General features: G+C 39.8%; 1 protein-coding gene across 4 annotated transcripts in view; it reads left to right on the top strand.

Moving 5' to 3' along the window:
- arhgap42b (Rho GTPase activating protein 42b) overlaps positions 1-20,602 on the top strand; it is an 81,911-nt gene that overhangs the window by 59,777 nt on the left and 1,532 nt on the right. Inside the window, exons 5-22 of one of the 4 annotated variants that reach the window (XM_023153595.3) lie at positions 458-559; positions 786-896; positions 2,260-2,364; positions 2,993-3,122; positions 3,478-3,578; positions 5,233-5,342; positions 5,834-5,890; positions 7,504-7,582; positions 7,920-7,959; positions 8,272-8,334; positions 8,519-8,593; positions 9,092-9,176; positions 9,373-9,431; positions 10,512-10,617; positions 10,816-10,975; positions 18,959-19,109; positions 19,337-19,732; positions 20,021-20,177. In XM_023153595.3, coding sequence (XP_023009363.1) covers positions 458-559; positions 786-896; positions 2,260-2,364; positions 2,993-3,122; positions 3,478-3,578; positions 5,233-5,342; positions 5,834-5,890; positions 7,504-7,582; positions 7,920-7,959; positions 8,272-8,334; positions 8,519-8,593; positions 9,092-9,176; positions 9,373-9,431; positions 10,512-10,617; positions 10,816-10,975; positions 18,959-19,109; positions 19,337-19,732; positions 20,021-20,177 — 2,087 coding nt within the window. Of the gene's footprint in view, positions 1-457; positions 560-785; positions 897-2,259; positions 2,365-2,992; positions 3,123-3,477; positions 3,579-5,232; positions 5,343-5,833; positions 5,891-7,503; positions 7,583-7,919; positions 7,960-8,271; positions 8,335-8,518; positions 8,594-9,091; positions 9,177-9,372; positions 9,432-10,511; positions 10,618-10,815; positions 10,976-18,958; positions 19,112-19,326; positions 19,733-20,020; positions 20,178-20,602 lie in introns of all 4 variants that reach the window. The other 3 variants (XM_076873384.1, XM_023153596.3, XM_076873385.1) reach the window with 3 other exon arrangements.

The following is a 20,602-nucleotide window of genomic DNA, read 5'->3' as shown; positions in this document are numbered from 1 at the left end:
TGAAACATGCTGACTGAATTCTGGGACTTGTAACTGTTGAGACTGACTTGTGTCTGTCAGTGGATAGCAAAGCAGAACAAGAAAAGAGATGCTAACATCAACTGGTCAGCTATGTGACAGTGCCAGAAGCATTATGCTATGTGTGATTTACAGTGCTGTGGGTTTCACTGTGAAGTTATGTACCTGCCTGTGAATAACAGAATAACAGTGCATTATTCTCACATGACCCATCGATATGCCGACATTGTCTGCTCCTCTGTGCGTTTGTTATAAGCCACTTTCAAGACATGCAATAATCTAGTGTCAGAAATTTTTAATTACATGTGGCAAATGGCATGAGAAACTGTAGTTAGACCTCCACCTAGTGGCAATCCATTCCCACACCCCCAGATCGGGGAATAAGTGACACATTTCTGGTAATGTTTAAGCCTTTCATGTGTCTTGTGAACCTTTTTAGGAGGGGAAGAAAAAGTTCGATAAAGAAACAGAGAAATACTACTCTACACTTGAGAGACACCTCAGCTTGTCATCCAAAAAGAAGGAAGCATATCTGCAGGAGGTAAAAAGAAAAACAAATTTTCTCATCCTGCAAACGTGTCTTTGAATAATGCAGTTTTATGGTCAGCCGAGTGTCTTTGGAAAATAAGCTGTTTGTGTGCTTTGCTGTGCTCCTTACCCCTCTCTCTAACAACAGACTGTTTCCACGTGGTGATACAGACATTAACTCCTAGGTTGACGCTTGTCGTCGTTGTGGCACTAACCCTGGTTTGTTTGCTCGTTCTCAGGCTGACATGCAGATTGACAAGGAGAGACAACTCTTTTATGATGCGTCCCTTGAGTATGTCTTCAAAATACAAGAAGTGCAAGAAAAGAAGAAATTTGAGTTTGTCGAACCAGTAAGTGAAGTGCCAGTTTTATATATTTCTCTGCTAAATTAGTTTTGCATTTTAAAGATGAAGGAGTACATTTTCATGCTTTGATATATTTTATTTGTAGTCAAAATACCACCAGATCTCTGTAACTACTACTACATTTCTTTTTTTTTTTAATGTCTATCATCCTGGAGTGAAGGCAGGTGCATTTATACAACACTCACAGGAACATAACCACACTTGTATATCCCACGCATTTGTCATCTTCATCACAAATTCTTTGTAATGTAGTTGATCCATTTGGGGAAGCTTGTGGGTAAAATTAGATGAAGTATCGGCTGTCAAACAAAAGAAGACAGAGTGCTAGTGCAAATCAAAGGCTTTATGAAAGCCCCTGCTTTATAGATATGTAGAGTCGATTTTAACATCTTTAGTGCAGATGCTACCAGGAAACATTAAATTTGCTTCCTATTAAATGTCTGGGAATGTGAGATGGGTGCAAAGTAGCTGTTTCAGACGTCCTACTCCCATTTGTTTACATCCACTGGCAACTTACCCACAACCCTGGCCCAAAAATGTAAATCTCCGGGCCCCAGGTGTTGCTCAAAATATGACAAGGCTCAACCTTGTGTGTGATGAATCTGGGCAAAGAAAAGATGGTTCATCCTTGAACATTTGATATACCAAGCCTCAGCCCAGAAATCAAATCAGTGGTTGTGTCTGAAGGTTTTACTGAAAGCAACTCCATGTTTGTGGACCACACTTGTTCACGCAAGAGATGGCATCAGTTTGTTTCTCTGTAACAGTAGATCTTTATGCTTTATTTATGTGTGTATTTATTTATTAATATATTTAGATGTATCCACAATGGCCATGGATGTTTGTGTGTTCTACAAAAAACAAGATCAATATCTGTCTGCCATAAAAGCCGAAAACTTTTTTAAAATTTGGGTTTTTTTTCCACTAATATACTTTTTTCAGTTTTCTGCTTGTCAGTACAAAAATGTTCAATAAATTATCGATTTAAAATTAATGAGACTCAAATTCCTTCAACATGAGATTTAAAAGTGAACATCAACAATGTAACAAAAAATTCTGACAAAATGATTGGTAGAATAGAAAACAATGTACATATCATTGAGATGACATTATCATAATAAGTGCATCGTTATCAAATAATAATAACAATAGAAAAACGTCCGGATTACTTATATATTATAGGTAGGATATTCTATTATATGCTATTATAAATGTTTTCGGTGTGTTGAATGGATGTTCTGTTTTACAAGATGCCTTTAAAAAAACACTTGCCCATGTAAATAGGCAATCAAGTTCTTGTAATGTTTATTAACTCGATAATTCACCAATAAATATTGTTCCATTCCAGCTCCTGGCCTTTCTTCAGGGTTTGTTTACATTCTACCATGAAGGATATGAGCTGGCTCACGAATTTGAGCCGTATAAACAGCAGCTCCAGTTCAACCTACAAAACGTAAGTCTCAACACCTCAGGGGTTGTACACAAAGGCAACCAGCCACGTAATCAGATTCTGCAGCTTATCACACCCTGATATAACAAGCGGAGTTTTCACAAATGGATAGCTGTGTGATTAAATGAAATTCTTTGCTGCGCCGAGGATCGATATTTTCAGTGTTGCATTGCAGGCAGTAACTGTAGGCCATTTTATGGTGTGTCAAAAAAGACTTGGGAGTAAAAGTCTAGTTGCTGCAGTGCCGCCTTGTTCCATCACTATGTCCTCTCTACTTAGGTCCTGATGGTTCAAACATCTCTCTGACCCAATATGTCAGTTCTGTTGCCCTTACAGTTTCCACTCGGTAACCCTCTCTCGGATGCAAAGATTTCTGATGGTTACTGGATGAATGGAGGCTGCTTCACCACTCTCTGAGATATTAAATGGCCTGATATTGACCTTTATGACTCCAAATAAGAGGCTGACATCTTCAAGATCGTGTTCTAATTTTAAATGACCTAAAAAGTATTACTTAAAAAGTCTAATGATAGTTTTTATTTATTTGTTCTTTGAGAAAAAATAGATGTGTTTTTATTTTGAGAGATCAGAGATAACACAATGATAACATAACCCTAAATTTCCCACACAGACACGAAACAACTTTGTGAGCACCAAGCAGGAAGTGGAGAAGCTGATGAAGAGGATAAGGTCGGCAGATCAGGACTATAAACCACCCGGGCAGTGGACGATGGAAGGCTTCTTGTATGTCCAGGAGAAACGTGAGTCTTCCTAGCTGTGCTCCCAGCCATCCAGGCCATCTCACTCCCCTTCACTTTCAAGTGAATGGTTTTACATCCATCACCATAAACATGTCTCGAGTTCTCCCAGGCCTCTGCCGAAGAGATCCACTCACACAGAACTCATAATTCATCCTGTTTACGGATTCACTTTGATGTGCTCTCAAATGGGGGAGTTACCACAAATGGTAGATTATTATCAGCAGCAATAAACAACTTTTGATTTATCACACTAAAATTGCAAATTGATTTTCAGAAGTCTTTCCAGAAGCCTGTGATTCAGTGAAAAATTATTTTGCCTCAACTAGTGTTTTCTTCTGCATTTGTTCTGTCCTAGGTCCTCTGGGATGCACTTGGACACGTCACTACTGCACTTATGAGAAAAGCAGCAAAACATTCACCATGAGCAACACTGAAAACAAGTCAGCTGGGAAACAGGTACTTTACATTCACTTTATTTTGTTTAGTTTAACATTTGCACGATAAAAAGCTAAGAAAAGAAGGAGCAGAGTGTAATCTGTGTGAAAAAAAGAGGCTTAAAGGCATGGTTTGTCCCGGGAGGAGAAAACGGAAAATGCCAGATTGACAAAACTGCAAATTAGGCGTAGAAGACAAAAGACTCGTTACGTCAAGGCAAACAAACATGTTTTATTTTTAAATAACAAAATGAACAAACAACACCGCAGGGGAATTCAAGGAATGAAAATAGTCCGTTAAACTAAACAGTTATAGTATCTTGCTTTCTAAGTGATCTGATGAATGTTTACTTCCTTTGTAGGAATTTATCGCTATGACTTAATGACACTTCATGTAGATCAAATGATAACTGATAATTATTTCACATTTTATGTATTAGATGAAAAAAAGCTTCCAATCAATCCTTTTTTTGTATGTAGTAATTGGATGATGATATGGAGTAACTTCCACAGGGAATACTGCTTAGCGCTGCTGCGTCAGGTGCAAACCGACTGAAAATGTCAGCATGGTTTTGAAGTGTTTAGCTATCGCAGTTTAACCTTTTGTTATTTTTCACAAAAAAGTATTTGAAGAAATACAGGTTCCAGTGAAGATTAAAAAAAATATGTGCACTTCAGTGCCACACAGATTAAAAAATTATGAAAACATACTTTTAAAGAACTCCAGTAAACTTCAAGGGAGAAATTATATAAAAAAAATATCCACATAACTGTGAGTTTCCATGCATTTTTCTGCACATGTTACAGATATGGCTACATTCTGATTTACTAATGATCTCGGTTTCTTTTTATTTTTAAATAAAATCGAATAAAACACAGAAACCCACACACAGATGGAGAGGGAGAATATAAAGCCCAAAGCCAATGCAGGTGCAGGCGTATTTTTATCCACATATCTGGTTTGCTGCAGTTGACTACAGTCAGTCTTACTGGCGTGCACAGGGGAGGATGTGCTGTATGTGAGATATGGCTAATTCTCAGAAAGAAAGAACAAAATCCGTTCAGGAGGTAATTGAATTGATACTTTCAGCTGACACTGAAGGCCTCTAATGGGAAATGAAAAACAAGGTCAATGATATAATGTAATTTTAAAACTATATTTTCGCGTGTTTAAAATCAAGATAATTGAAATAAAAGCTCTGCTTCTTGATAAGTGGATGATATGAATGCGTGCAATCAAGTAGCTTTGTTTGGGCTGACAGCCCAAATCAATTTTTAGGCATATGAAGATTGCATCGAGCTTGAGTTTAGAAAGTCTGAACCACCAAAAAGAAAAAACTAGCCAAACAAAAAGAAGAAGAATTTTGCAAATCCAAACCACAATGGTAAATGTTCTGTTTTTGTTGTTGTCGATGATTACGTTTTTTTTCATTCGTTTTTCTCTTTTTTCTGTATTTCCAATCATATTTTCACAAAAGCACTGGACGCTCCGGATACATAAATCTTCTGGTTTCAAAGTACCTTCTGTGTCTCTCACAACAAACACACAGCATACATATTAGTCATTTCAGACTTGCAGAGCCGTGCATTTGCAATTGTAAATATATTCATTTTCATTTCATAATCATTTTTCATTGTATTTTTAACTAATTAATGACGAGTGTGTTTATTTTTAGAATGGTCTTGTCGTAAATCAGCCAGAGGTGTTCAAGCTCAAGTCCTGCATTCGGAGAAAAACGGACTCCATCGACAAGCGTTTCTGCTTTGATGTTGAAGTGGCAGAGAGGTCTGTGATGTGTATCCCTGAAAATGTCTAATAGCTTTCATAGGCTGAAAACACATGCAGAATGTATTATGTATTGCCTTAATCACCACCGAGAGCCAAAAAGAAAAAAGAAAGTCATTGCACATCACCTGCTGAATACTCATATTAGTAAGATAGCAGTTGCACACACTTTTTTCTTGTTAAAACTAACTTAATATAAGAACGTCGAACTGCACGTGACATTTTGTGCTATGTTGAACTCACCAATACTGGAAATTAACCCAGATTCCCCCTGGAGTACACAACGTTTGAACATGCGAGAGCTGTTCAGGTTTGATTAACATCTTCAAAGACTCGGTTTAACAGTGTTAGACGTAATCAGCTCTGTTTGTGTCCTGCATGTTTCTCGAGTCCTCTCCCCCCGCTCCGTTTGCTGTATGTCTACATTATCATTATTTTTTTTTCTATTTTTGAACCCATCCCATCTTTTCTCTGTGTTCATGTCAATGTAGAAATGACATCTGTCGTGGAACTCTTTTCAGGCCGCTTCAGTTTTTCTGTAAAGTCCGGTATGTGAACTGACCAGTGCTGCCCTTTCAGTGCAGTTGCATGTGCTGCATGTGTCCTAATCATGTTGTTCACTCAATATTAAATCCAAACCTAATGAAATCCTGCTGCTTTCTTAGCACTTCACAAAATCTGACTTGGTCACTTGGTCAAGACACATTCTTAAATTATTTCTTCTTGTCTGCAATTACTCAAGTAACACACAATATTGAACTTAGAATTAATTCCTATTTTTTTCCCTTTCTTTTCAAAACCTTTGGCCATGTGGGAACATTCATAGTTGATTTGTTTTTAATGTTTCACGGGGAAATAGGATTACATATTGGGCAATGATCAGAAACCTTTAAGTAGCTGTCAGCTGATTAACACTGGCTCAATTGACCAAGCCATCCATTATGAATGCTTGATATCAGTTCTTTATAGTGATTTGTACCCCAGAATAGAGTTAGCACATCACTGTGTGTTAATGTTGCACTGCAGCAGCATTGCTCACGCTCGGTGAGTGTTGCTGAGCATGGACAATAACTGCAATTTATTTGCAGGACAACTCATTTATCATTAACTGCGCTGCCCCAAGGTGCGTGTTCTAACCACAAGGACAATGTGGGCCAAGCTCCAGTCAGCTTCAAGCTCATCCATTAATCCCCATTATAATAAACATGCTGTTGCCCAAGTTTAATCAGGCCAGCCATCTCGGAACCTCATTTTTAACGGGTTGATTCACCCGAATTAGTAAAGAGGTATCCAGCTATGCGGATACTTTTATTTGCCCAGATTCTGAGATAGCCATCTCTGAAACATCCTCTGCCAGCCCAATAAAAAGAATTTCATTTGAGCTGCTCGTAGCAATGAAAGAAGAGTTTCATTAAAAATTTACCAGCAACGTGTCTTTCATAAGGACTTAAGGGAAAATACATCCATTTAAAAAAATGATATGAGGTTGGATGAGGGTAGCAGAGATGCTGTTTTGGGAAAGAGATGTTGTTAAATGATTTGAGAGCAACACAAATATAAATATTTTCTTCTGCGTTCACCTGTACGGGTTTGGAGTCTTTAATATTGGACAACTTAAAAGCTGGTGAAATAAATGCTAAACTGTCTGCATGTCAAAATATCAGTAGGGGTGTTGTTAAAGGTGTAGCACTTTTTTTTGTATTTTGGTTGAAATGACCTTTAACACATGCAAGCTGACACAGCTCCATGCTAGTACTAACTGCCACTACTGGGTGGGGTGACGTTTTTTGTTTGCCGCCATCATCAGATAGTGTTCTATAATTGTGTTACAGCCAACTGAAGCAGTGCCACAAATCAAGGCATAATGCCCCAGATTCTCACTATGCTGCACACAGTAAGGTGAAAGCAGATAAAGCTGTATGCATGTTGGGTGCAAAAATGAATCACTCTAATATTAAGAACTTGTAGCTTTTAATTGGAAGGGTAATGTGAAGCACAAAGTGAACTGAGGGCATAGATTGAAGTCAAGCATTTGCACATGAGCTATTTTAGTTACACTAGTCCTTTTATAGTGGTCTCAGCCAATATAAACATGGTCTGTCCAGGGGCCCCAAGGAAAAGAGATCAGACTGAGACCAGCTTTTCTCTTAAATCTTTCCAGGCATGGCGTTATGACACTGCAGGCACTGTCAGAGTCCAACAGAAGACTGTGGCTCGAGGCCATGGATGGCAGGGAGCCGGTAAGGAACTCTGCCTGTTCTTCTTTGAAATATTCATTCGGTGCTGGCTGCAGTTGGTCAGGTTTTTTTAAAGTCCTTTGTTTGGCAAGAAGACAATGCCAAAAATGAATTATTTGTCACTGGCACCCTCTTCTGGTGGCTTTCTGTAAGGTTTTTTGTTGTTGTTTTTAGGAAACCATGACCTCACCATTTACTTGTGCTAATAATAGGACAGTCTACTCAAATTAGATTCAGTGGGAATAAGGTTTTGACATTATCCTTTTCTTTCAGCGATTTTTTTCAGTATTCAAACTAAGGTAACCTTTACATTATAATGATTTTTGTAAACTCTCTCTAGATTTACAACCTGCCGGCCATATTAAGCAAAAAAGAAGAGAGTGAGTATTGTTTTTATATCTTTCCAAACTCCTTCAGGATTAAAATGTTTGCCTTTCAAATTCTTAAAACGTAAGATAATGAGATCAACAACATACACATATGAAAGAAATACTCGTTACCTATGACTATGCCTTTTCATTAATACTATAATTTTACATATGCCCACTCAGCAGGCATAGCACAGCCTCACAGTACAGGGCTGTGCTATTCATTTGAGCAGCGGCATAAGGGAGAGCTTATTATCCCACATGACGGGCGGTTATCCCAGGCAGTAATTGTCCTTTCATTTCTGCTCTTGTTTTGTGTTACAGCATATCTTAATGAGGCAGGCTTCAACTTTGTAAGAAAATGCATTGACCTGGTCGAGATGAGAGGTGAGGCGCTTCAATCTCTCAGCTTTCGTGTGTCAAATGATTTGAATGCAACCTGGTTGTAATGATTAACAATGTGCTCGTTAGTGGACTTGACAACACGTTGCACTGGCACGAGTCCTAAATAAACACAAAGTCTTAGGTCCTTGTTCCAATTCATCCTTTTGCTTTTTTCACTGCCACACAGGGATAAACACAATGGGACTGTACAGAATTGGAGGCGTCAATTCTAAAGTGCAGAAGCTGATGACCACAGTCTTTTGTAAGTAACTAAAATCAAAAGTATTATCAGTGAACTAATGTACCAAGTCAAACCCCTTATTCTGTAATTCACAAGTGTCTGAATCTCCATGGTAATGTATGAATAGTTTTCTAACGTGATCTTTTCCAGCAGAGTGAGGAAAGAGGTCCTCCTTGTGGTAGGACAGTGTAACAGCAATTAGGCCTTATATTATGTTGTCATTATTTTATTGAATTACAAGGTAGTCTCGTCTGGATATATATATAACACATTTGTACAGGAAATGTCTGAATGAGTTTGTTAAATGTCTCTAAATCTTGACCCCCAGTGCTATTAGACACCACACACGTCACTATTTATTTTCAATTCTCCTTTGAGTCTCTTGACACAAGAAGAAAGTATTTTCGGTCCTCGGTTGAGCAGCTTGACAGGTCATGTCATGTTGTATTGGTTTCTTAAGACAATTTGCAGCTTAAACTTACCTAGTGGTCATATAACAATAAAACATCTTTCCAATAGCATCCAAAGCACCTGTGGATATGGACCTGGACCCAGACATGTGGGACAACAAAACTATCACCAGCGGCCTGAAGAATTACCTCAGGTCAGCTCGCCCCACCATCTACGTGCACTTAAATGTCAGGAGTCATCCTTGCCTCCATAGTGCCTCTTTGAAACCTCTCTGATGATAGTCATACATTAAGTGCTGCGACTGACTCACCAAGGATACCAGCTGCATTCACAGGACCTGTGTCACTCAGGAAATAAATTGAAACTGTTTCTTTTTTCTTTTCCATCAGGTGCCTGTCTGAGCCTCTAATGACTTTCAAGCTCCACAAAGATTTTATCATGGCTGTCAGTAAGTTACAGTTATAACATATTACATATTTTATCAAGTTCTCTATTATCCTTTCTTGTATAGAACAGATTAGGAAGATATTGGTACAATTCAAATCATATAGCACTAATGAATCGGGTGCATCTGATAACTAACTAATTATGTCAATTGCAAAGGTTAAGCAGGATTTATGTGAAGAGATATTGCATTAGAATTTTGAAAATCTTTATGAAACATTTTGAATTCATTTTAGAGATTTGAGCTTTGTGAGCACTACGTCTGGGTTATCAAAGCAGGGAAAGCAAATGAGTCAGGACTGATCTGATTAAATCATTTCTATCTGAGGAAATACTTGTATGGATCTCAGGTCATCTCAAACTGTGATGTCAGAGTGACTCGAGTGTGACTTTGTAATGAGAATAACTTTTTTTTTTTTTACCGTAAAAACCGTGAACTTAAACATTTAACATAACTTAAACATTGAGATAAATTTGCTGATATGTCCACTCCTGGGAAGATTAGCAGCTGTCCCAAATGCTTTGCAGTTTTTAATAATCTTTCTCACTTCGCAGAATGATGCACATCAAATTGCAATTCTCACATAGATGGTCAGCAAAAGTTTCTTCTCGTCTTTCCTTCTTGGCACTGTTGCCAAAAATCTGAATGCTACAGACCTGCAAACTGCCAAAACGTTTATAGAGGTGGTCGCATTCGCTGATGATCAGTTAATCAACTGTGTTTGATTAGCAGCTCCTGGCTGCTGCTTACCGTGTTCATTTCAATGGAAGTAGTAATGGCGTAGTTAATTGTTTACACACTACTTGTGCATTTTGGCTTAGTTTTGGGGGTTAAGTGTCAGGGTTAGAATTAGGGTTATTTTTATTAAATAAATAATGACACAGTAATATGTGATGTATTGTTCATGTGAGGTTGTATTTACCTCATTTTAAGACCTGTTTAGGACCAGAAGATAAAACCTTAGAATTAAAATGGGATGTACTTTCTTTTTCACACAATTACATCTGAAATACAATTATTCCATAAGTCAGTAGTGGCCAGCATTTCTACTCTTCCCTCATTTCTATTTATTTTCTTTCTCAGAGTCCGATGATCAGAACTACAGAGTGCGTGCTGTCCATGCTTTGGTTCATAAGATGCCTGAAAGAAACAAGGAAATGCTGGAGTTACTAATAAAGCATCTTGTCAGGTACATGTTCTTGTAATCAATCAATTAACTTGCAGACTTAACGTTACCTGAAACTAATTAAAGTTATCTGAGGCACTGCACCGCAATTGCAGGCGTCTCGCCAACTCTCACTATCTCGCAGACCAAAAAATATCACCTCATGGTTAAACATGTGAATTCTTAGGACGCTTGTATGATGTGCTTGTCTTCTAAACGCAGAGTTTCTGCACAAAACCAGTCTAACCTGATGACAGTGTCAAACCTGGGCGTCATCTTCGGGCCTACATTGATGCGATCACAAGAGGAGACAGTTGCCGCCATGATGAACATTAAGTTCCAGAACATTGTGGTGGAAATACTCATTGAAAATTTCAACAAGGTGAGTCACAGTTTGACTTTGAATGGCCTGGTATGCTTTTAATTATATCTGCATCAATAAAAACATTCCTCGTGCAGCAGTTTTCTGAAGTAGAATATCCATATTTCCTTATTAGAACAGATTTATAGAAAGATCTCTTATGGTTTATAATCATTTTTCATGTTTCTCAAAAAACGACACCTAGACAGCAACAGATAGCAGAAGACACAGACGAGCGACAAGAATAATGCGTTTTATAATGCTATATGAACTTTCATATTCCAATGTTTATGTTAAATTCAATTGACATTTAGTCATGCGAATACATTGTTGCCACTAGTAGTATCATACATAAAGCACAAGCTGAAACAAATGGCTGCATCAGCTGTGTGTATTTGTGTATGTGTGTATTTCTCTGTGTGACTGTTTGCGCGCGCACTTGCGTGCATGATTGTGTGCTCTGTGCCGTGTGCTAGAGGCACATACAGTCAAACAGTTAGCAGAGGAGAAAAAAATAGCAGAGGCTGGCTCTGAGATGAAATGTAACAAGTGCACATATATTTGTTTCATTTTTTAATTTAATTCGTTGCTTTTAAGCCAAAAGCTGAAGGCACCCAGTGAGTGAAAATGATTGCATTGGCTCACAACATTTGATGTGGCGTGCCTCTTTAAATACAGGATCCATGGAGGAGGTTTATTTCTTACAAGTGATGATGGTTAAGTATAATTTCAATTCAGTATAGCATTGTCTTGCTGAAACATGCATGCCTTCCTGATAAAGACATCTGCATCGGAGCATAGGTGGCTCTAAAACCCATCTATATATACCTTTCAACATTGAAAGTGTCACTCCAAAAGTGCAAGGTACCAATTCTATAGGCACTAATGCAGTGCCATACTATGAAAGATGCAGACTTTTTAACTAAGTGCTTATAATATGTAATGGTTCCTCTCCTCTTTAGTCCAGTTGACACTGCAGCCGTGTTTTCCAGAAAGAATTTAGAATTTTGGTTTGTCTGACCACAGTTTTCCACTTTGCCTCGGTCCATTTTCAATTACCATTGGCCCAGAGAAGACTGCAGCATTTGTGGAGCGTGTTCAGATATGGCATCTGCTTTGATCCATAGAGCTTTAAACTGCTTTGTGGATAGCAGAGTGAACTGTGTTAAACAATAATTTCTGGGAGTGTTACTGAGCCTGTGAAGTTACTCTTAAATAACAGAATCATCCCTGATTTTAACACAGTGCTGCCTGAGCGAGAGAGTAGTATTCCCCCAACTGTTTCTTTTTTTTACCTCTTACTTTTCCAGCCTTTTGTCTCTAGCCAAACTTTTTTTAGATGTGTTGCTGGCCTCAAACTCAAAATGAGCTCATATTGTAATTAAAAGGGTATATTTTTAAATGTTTTCTATGTTCTATTGTGAATAAAACACAATAGACATTTACAATTGACATTTACAAATCATGCCATTATTTTTTTGTTTTGTTTGTTTGTTTGTTTTTACATTATACACAGCGTCCCAACTTTTTAAGAATTGAGTTTGCACAGACAGCCTGTTGAAGAGAAACATCTCGCTGCCCCATTAAAACTACGAGGTTAGAGTAAAAGGATCAACACTATCAGATGTTTATATCATATCAGTTAAGAGTTCAAGACTCCTTCTATGTCAACTACCACAATTTTCCTCTGAAAGTGGAAAATGGTTTGACTTCCCACTGTCCCCCTAAGAGCAGGTTTCATGGACCTAATTTCTCTCTCCCACACTACCCAAAATCAGGAGCATTTGGGGGATTAAAGTGAAGCTGGATTTGGGACTTTCAGGGATGGGTCATGGCTGCAAATGCATCTCTCAACTCCTTGCCTCTTCTTTAAAATTGCCACAGTTAGAAAGAAGCTCATGGGGCTCTTCTCTGCATGCAGTGAAATGTCTGTGGGACATAAGGAAACTGTCAGAATGGAACTGTAGGAGTTCAATATGAGAGTATCTGATGTTAATATTAAACATTATTCACCACAACATCCAAGTTTGATAGTTAAAGGCCTAAAACAGTCAGCGACTATGGACCAGAAGGTCAGTTTGCATAACCTCAATCTAGAAGAAGGTAAGTTAACTACATCCTTGTTAGATTTGTATTGTTGATTGTCATTTATGCTTAGAAATATTTACTTATATATGCTTAGAGTTTTGTAATTAGTTGTAGATTGGTAGAGGTTTTGATCCTTGATAGTCTGCAAACTTTGTGTGTATTAGACAGCACTTTGGGAGCATGAGAGGTCATACCGTGTCTTATTGTTTTATGGTAGGATTAACGTAGTTGCGTCTGTTCTAGTCTAAGTGCTCTTTGTTTAGATGAACTGCAGGACTTCCTCACCGTGTTATCTAGGATGAACCATCTAGGGGGAGGGGGAGGCTACCCTCTTCCTGACCAAGGATGTTTGACCCTTTGATCAGCAGTACACACACACACACACACACACACACACACACACACGGTACTCTTTGTGTGTATGTAGACGTCATATGTTAATGACCCTATGCATATTCATGTAACCTCAATAAAAGGATAGTGTACGGGAGAACGGACGAGAGCTACTGGGGTCAAGCGAAGGGACGGCGCTCTGTCCAGTCTCTCCCGTGCACGAGTACCATGAAGAAGTTTGCCTACTTGCGTCTTGCTTGCAGTGTAATTATATTGTCTTAACGTTCCAGCGAATAGGTTCAAGCTACAAACCTAACATCCTTGTTGCTATCACAGTGATTTTTTTCTTGTCTCTGGGTAGCATATGTTTCTGCAAGGAAGACATTCATACCCCTGTTTTATCTTTGATGAATCAACCCCTCACTTCTGAAGGGAGGGTGGAGGTGTCAGCATTATGTCTTAAATTCGGTGTATGGGCTGTCTTGTGAGGTGAATAAGCAATGGACAGAATCAGCTGACTCATCAAGAGAAATTGTAATGACGACCCCAACCATGTGCTCATTGTGCTCATGCTCCCTTTGAGCTTTATTGAACTATTTCAGTAGGTGTTATGGAGAATGGATTGTTGGACCCAACAACAATGTGCAGTTAAAAGTTAGAAGTTTTAATTTATCCACAGGATAATGCTGCTCAACAAACATTATGATGTCAGAGGTGAATGCACAGTCATTTGAAAACTTTTTCCTAGGGCATGAAGCGGGAGAAAGTTGGAGGTTAACACATTTGACTTGTGGCATTTCTGTATGTGGTCTCTCTGTGCACAGTTTAAGCTTTGCTGGCTCCCCTTAAAATCAAGATGCGTGGCTGCACCCTGAGTCAACACACTGTCAGTCTGCCCCAGGGCAGCTGTGGCTACAACTGTCGCTTGCCTCCACCAGTGTGTGAATGTGAGAGTGAATGAATAGTGGAATTGTACAGTGCTTTGAGGGCCCCGAAAAGCACTATATAAATGCAAACCATTATTGCATTTATTTATGCGTTCGTGGCTCAAGAGTTGGGAGTTCGCCTTGTAATCGAAAGGTTGCCGGTTCGAGCCCCGGCTTGGACAGTCTCGGTCGTTGTGTCCTTGGGCAAGACACTTCACCCGTTGCCTACTGGTGGTGGTCAGAGGGTCCGGCAGCCTCACCTCTGTCAGTGCGCCCCAGGGTGGCTGTGGCTACAATGTAGCTTGCCATCACCTGTGTGTGAATGGGTGGATGACTGGATGTGTAAAGTACTTTGGGGTCCTTAGGGACTAGTAAAGCGCTATACAAATACAGGCCATTTACCATTATTATTATTATTACTATGCTCCATCATCTAAGACAGCATAGGCATCAAAGGTCCTAATCTTGTTTCTAAGTCTTATTTTAATTACCTTTAGTGTGACTTTAGATAATATAATCTGTGGGTTCAAGTGCATCACACTGGATATCTGGGTTCTCTTCATTATCCCTGGATGCTGACTTTTGCACCTAAAACAAACACCTGTTTTGCACCAGAGAATTGTGTGGAGCATGATACTGTAGTTGAATATGAGCCTGTATTGGGCCTGAGGCTGCTATATAAACTGCTGAGGTACACAGAAGTTTATATAGCAGCCACGGAGAATGTTACTGGAAAGGAGAACAAATAGAGTGAGGTTTCAGTAATAATAGGTGGAGGTCAAACTGCATATAATGCGGCCATGGCCTGCTGAACTGGTGGTAACTGAAAATATAGGCCATAGGTTGGCAAACTATGCTAAGCCCCTGCAGATACAGAGGGTTGGACTTGATAGGAACATACAAAGGAACAGATTGGTGGGATTTGGTCAGGAGGCAAATTATTTGGCCTTTAATGGGCACTTGAGGTGCTTGTAGAGCTGTAGATTGGCTTCTGGTATATAAGGAGACAGAGGTTAGGTGTCAAAACTCACTTTGAAGGTGTATGAGAAGCCAATGTGGAGCCATAAGGCACACAAGGGGTAGAGACTGGATTAAATGGCACATAAGCTTTTGAGGCTCATGGTTCCTGAACCTGAGACTCCATTTGGGGGACTTCAGCAGGTCTTTTATGCTTATATGGTGCAAAGGTACAGTACCTATGACTATGAACAGAACAGGTTTGAGCAAACTGGCAGGATTTTCCACTATCAAGAGTGGATATGGATTCAGGTAAATTTGGTTCAGATCGTATGTTCTCATAGTGAGCTTCACTACTATCATTACAGAGGCTGGTTTATTCTCTCTCTGCTATTTTCTGTCTTATTAAATCAGTCTCGACTCTCTGAAATGGGTTCTACACACTTTCTTGGTTGCTTTAGGGCAGGGGTCACTAACAGGCGGACCGGGGTCCGAGTCCGGACCCAGTCGCCATCCTATATGGACCCGGACCTATAGTTAACAAAATATTAAATTATATTTAATTTTGACGGGGCGATTCAATTTTAAGCAGTAACCTTACATTGTATTAGACCAGGGAACATACTAACCAATTGTGTGCGAGTTACGCCACCCACGTGACACTACTTAGCCAATCACATCTGCGCATTCAAGGCGATCGCAAGGCTGAGTGCAGACACAGACAGACAGAGGAAAGACATGGTGAGAGGTGAATGACAAGCGAGACGATTAACGATACAGTGAGACAAGACGTGAGCGGGAGTCACAAGAGGTAAAACAACTATGGCGCTTTCAAAAAAGAGAAAAGTAGACACCGAAAATAGAACTTTCAAGACTGAATGGACTGACGCATATATGTTCATTCTTCCGGCCGCAAGCAGCAAACCAGTGTGTCTCATATGTTCAGAAACCGTGGCACTGATTAAAAGTGGCAATGTCAAACGCCACTATGAGACAAAGCACAAAGCTTTTGAACAATCATACCCACCCAAGTCTGAACTCAGGTCCCAGAAAATTAGCAGTCTCAGAGCCCAATATGATCAGTCCACAAGGATCTTAACCAGTTCTTTCACCGCCCAACAACGTGCTCATGAATGTTCCCTCAGAGTTGCTTGGATTTTAGGTCAACACAAAAAGCCCTTTGCAGATGCAGGTGTTGTCAAAGAGTACATGAGTGCAGTAGCAGAAACATTACTTGAGGGTAAACAAAAAGAAGAGCTTCATGACAAAATAAAGCAAATACCTATGTCAGCATCAACAGCCACAAAGAGAAGTGAATTATTAGCTCAGGATGTGCTATCCCAGCTGGAAGAAGCTATTCATAAGACACCATGTGTAGGCTTGGCTGTAGATGAGTCCACTGATGTGTCTGACAATGCTCAGCTGTTAGTTTATGTAAGGTTCTTCAACAATGATAAGAAAGAGTTCTGTGAAGACCTGCTAGGTGTAACTTCCCTTCACAGCACTACAAGAGGAGAGGATATTTACCTGGCCATTAAGGAAATGTTAACAAAGCGAGAAATAGAGCCAAACCAAGTGGTTTCAATAACCACAGATGGAGCCCCTGCTATGATGGGGAGAGAGAAAGGAGCTGTAGCAAGAATGAAAGAGGACAATCCCGAGCTAATCTCTTATCATTGCATTATTCATCAGTCAGTGTTATGCTCCACCCTGTCAGACGAGTATGCTGAGGTGATGAAAACAATGATGAAAATGATTAATTTTCTCAGGGCATCTTCTTCTTGTCAGCATCGCATGCTCAGGGAATTTCTCAGAGAAGTTGATGCACACACTGATGATCTTCTGCTTCACAACAATGTGAGATGGCTTAGCAAAGGCAGGGCATTGGAGCGATTTTGGTCCATCAGAAGTGAAGTAGCAGCTTTCTTGGAAGAGCTGGAAAGTCAAAAAGCAACAAACTTTTCTCTCTTTTTAAATGATGGGAAAAACATGGATATTGTGGCCTTTTTGGTTGATATCACTTCACACCTGAATGAACTGAATTTGAAGCTGCAGGGCAAGGACAATTCAATTTGTGAACTGATGACAGCTGTCCGCTGCTTTCAGAGGAAACTTGAAGTGTTCAAAGAAGACCTGCAAGGAGACTATGCACACTTCCCAACAGTGAAGGAACAGGTTCAGGGACAGAGAGATGTGTCCTCTTTTGTTGACTTTGTTGATAAGCTGATTGAAAACTTCAGCAAACGTTTTGATAGCTTCAGCTTTGGACAGCAGCTCACCATGTTCATAAAGAACCCATTTGCCATCACTGATGTCAGAGGGTTCTCAAAGGAAGTCACACAGCACTTCAAGTGGGCAAATGCTGGGCCTCTTCAAATGCAACTAATTGATCTCCAAGCAGATGTGGCCCTGAAAGAGCAGTTTGGAAGAACTGAACCTGCCATGTTTGGCTCCAAATACAGCTGTGAGGCAGCTTTCTCCAAAATGAACATAATAAAAACTAAATATCGTTCCAGGATCACCAATGAGCACCTACACATGTGTATGAGAATGGCCCTGACACCATTCCAGCCCAGATTTAAAATCCTAGTAGAGCGAACTAAAGCTCAGTTCTCTCACTGAACAACAGAAAGTTGGGACGTGGAATATAAGGGGGAAAGAAAGAGAAACTGTAAATTGTTAAAATGTTTTGAGGTTATCTGTTGAAAATGTATTGAGACTGTTTAGTCGAGATGTAAAATGTAAAGAAAAAGGGAAACTTTTTTTTTCTGAAATTAAGCACTTTTAAGATGCACAATTTAGCCATTTTATTTATTTTCTCTAATTCATTTTAAACAGCAGCCCTATTTCTAATGTAGGCCTACTGTGTGTTTCAGTGTTAACAATAAATTTTGTTGAAATGTTTTAACTTGTATTTTCATTGATTTGACAGTCTATTGTTCATACGTTCAGATATAAATAAAAATTTAAAAAAAAAGGTTGCTTCTCTATCACAATCATAACGTAAGTTAGACATTATGATGTCCCGGACCTCTGCTTGAGAAGATTTTCTCCAACTGGACCTCCTCAAATTTTAGTTTAATACCCCTGCTTTAGGGGCTCGCCCTGAAGTTCTACTTTTTTAGTCTCAGAGATGCACTGAAGGCATCCATGCTGCTTCTCATGATCTTTTGGGGTTGCTTCTGAATCCTTTCCAGCTCAAATGATCAAGAAAAAAACTACAGAGATGTTTGTACTGGTTTACTGAACACCCAGTGTCATAGCCCAAAGGCTGTTTTAAAGGTGGACAATTAATGGCAGTTAGGTAGCTTGTTCAATAGACAAGCGATTGTTTTTTTACACTTGAGATATCAAATTAAAGACAAATAAATGCAATTGCAGATAAAGGGAAATTGGCAATCTTAGCAATCCTAGCAGCCACCATCTTTATATTCATTGCCTTTAAGGTAACACCGTAAAGGAATCTAATGTAACCCAAATAATACACACATTCAGATGATCCTGAAATATGATGTAAATCAAATAGATGAAAGACTAAACAGTCCCCTTACACTTAGAATATTCTCTTTGTTGTCTGTTTCATAATTACTTAGCCTCCTGGGTGTGTCCAACAGTTTGACAGTTATGATGTACTGTGACAGGTGTGGCATGGTCAGAAAAGGTGAGGTTTTTAAACTTGTGTTTCTTTCTGGACCTGTAGATCTTCCACCAGCCTCCAGATCCCAATGTGCCTCTGCCCCAGCCCCAGAGTCGACCTGGCTCTCGCAGGAGCAGGGCCATCTGTCTGTCCACCGGGCCCCGAAAACCCCGGAGCCTCTACACTCCCACACTGTGTCTTGCAGATGCAGATAGTGAGTACCAAGGAAGTGATGAGTGTCACAATTTGTTAAACCACGCCTTTAATATCTTTTAGGAATCTTTACACGCAGTCTCCTACATTTAGGCCAGCTCTCTAAAGCTAATGAATAATATAATATCTAAACATTTTTTGTCTAAATTGCAAAGAAGCTAAAATCTTTTACTTGCTAAGCAGGTTTTAATGAGGGCCTTGTGTGCCTCGTCTCTGGTCCCTGCATAGGTGACGCTTTGAGCAGCAGTCCAGACAGCACCCCCATGGGGAGTATGGAGTCTCTGTCTTCCCATTCCTCTGAGCAAAACACCTCCTCCAAAACAGCTTCCTCTAGACAGAGGACATGTCAGGACAAGTCACTCCTGGACCTCCGCCGGACACCTTCACAGCTTTCAAATGGCCCCCAGAGTGCCGTGTTTGTCAGCAGTCCCGACTCGAGCTCCAGGGAGGACACGGGACGCACAGATGGCGAGTCAGAGGATGCTCTTAGCTCGTCCTCAGTCAGCACAACACCAAGGCTGTCTCCTGCACCCAAGAAAGCCCCACACTGTCGTGCTGACCTCAGGCCAGAGCTGCTAAACCGCTCCACGGCACCCTCTCTCAAATCATTGCATATATCCGAAGGTACGATAATCGTGAAGCGATGCCATTTGAAACGTAATTTGCAGTTATTTTGACTTAAAATCAAGTCGATCAGAATCTCATGAAAGTGAAATTTCAGGACAGAATAGATAAACTGGGTAGTTTTCACTGTTATGATTTATCCTTCAAGGGTTTTCAAAAACTGACAGTAGCTCGAGAATATTTTGTTATTTCCTGATTTATTTGGTGCAGCGTGATAGCTGTTCCTTAGTGTCTGCCTTTTGTTTCTATGTGTCATTTACGAGTTATTATTTGTATGTCGCCCTTCAGGCCACAGGAGCTGCTCTGGATCTGTCCAAAGTTTATCAACACTGGAGTCCAAAGAGAGTTTAAAGCCTACTGAGCACCCAAACCTTCCACCAAAACAAGCGATCCGCCGCAGGATGGACACTTCAGTCAGCAATGGCTACCAAAGACCTGGCTCAGTGTAAAGAGCTTTAAAAAGCAAATCATTTTTCTCATCATAAGTTAGAGTTTTAACATGTCTCCACAAAATAAATACAAGGCAAACAGGCTTTTACATATATACTTGATTTTCTTTCTCCCTTCCTCTCTGTTTGCCCTCTGAGTTTTCTGCCTCCTTCATCTGTTTACAAGCATCGAGAGGTTTCTAAGGACAGATGAGTGCGTGTTGTGAGATTTATGTCTTTTCTGCTCTGGTGGGAGAGCTGGCCTTAATTACGTTCTGCCTGCTCTCGGGTTGCCGTGACCCAGCACCAGTCTGCACTGGATCTCTTGAGATGAATAGATAGTTTGACTTGTCTTGTCTAAGAAGCCAGTCACACTTGTCTTTCAATTAGTTTTCCCGTATAGCATCCAGCTAGCTTGCCCTAGTCTCTGTTGTCCCCATGA

This window comes from Maylandia zebra, linkage group LG14 (genome assembly GCF_041146795.1).
Source record: "Maylandia zebra isolate NMK-2024a linkage group LG14, Mzebra_GT3a, whole genome shotgun sequence".
In the NCBI taxonomy this organism is placed as follows: Eukaryota; Metazoa; Chordata; class Actinopteri; order Cichliformes; family Cichlidae; genus Maylandia; species Maylandia zebra.
Note: the sequence above shows the minus strand (reverse complement) of the source record. Positions and strands in the feature narration are given on the sequence as shown.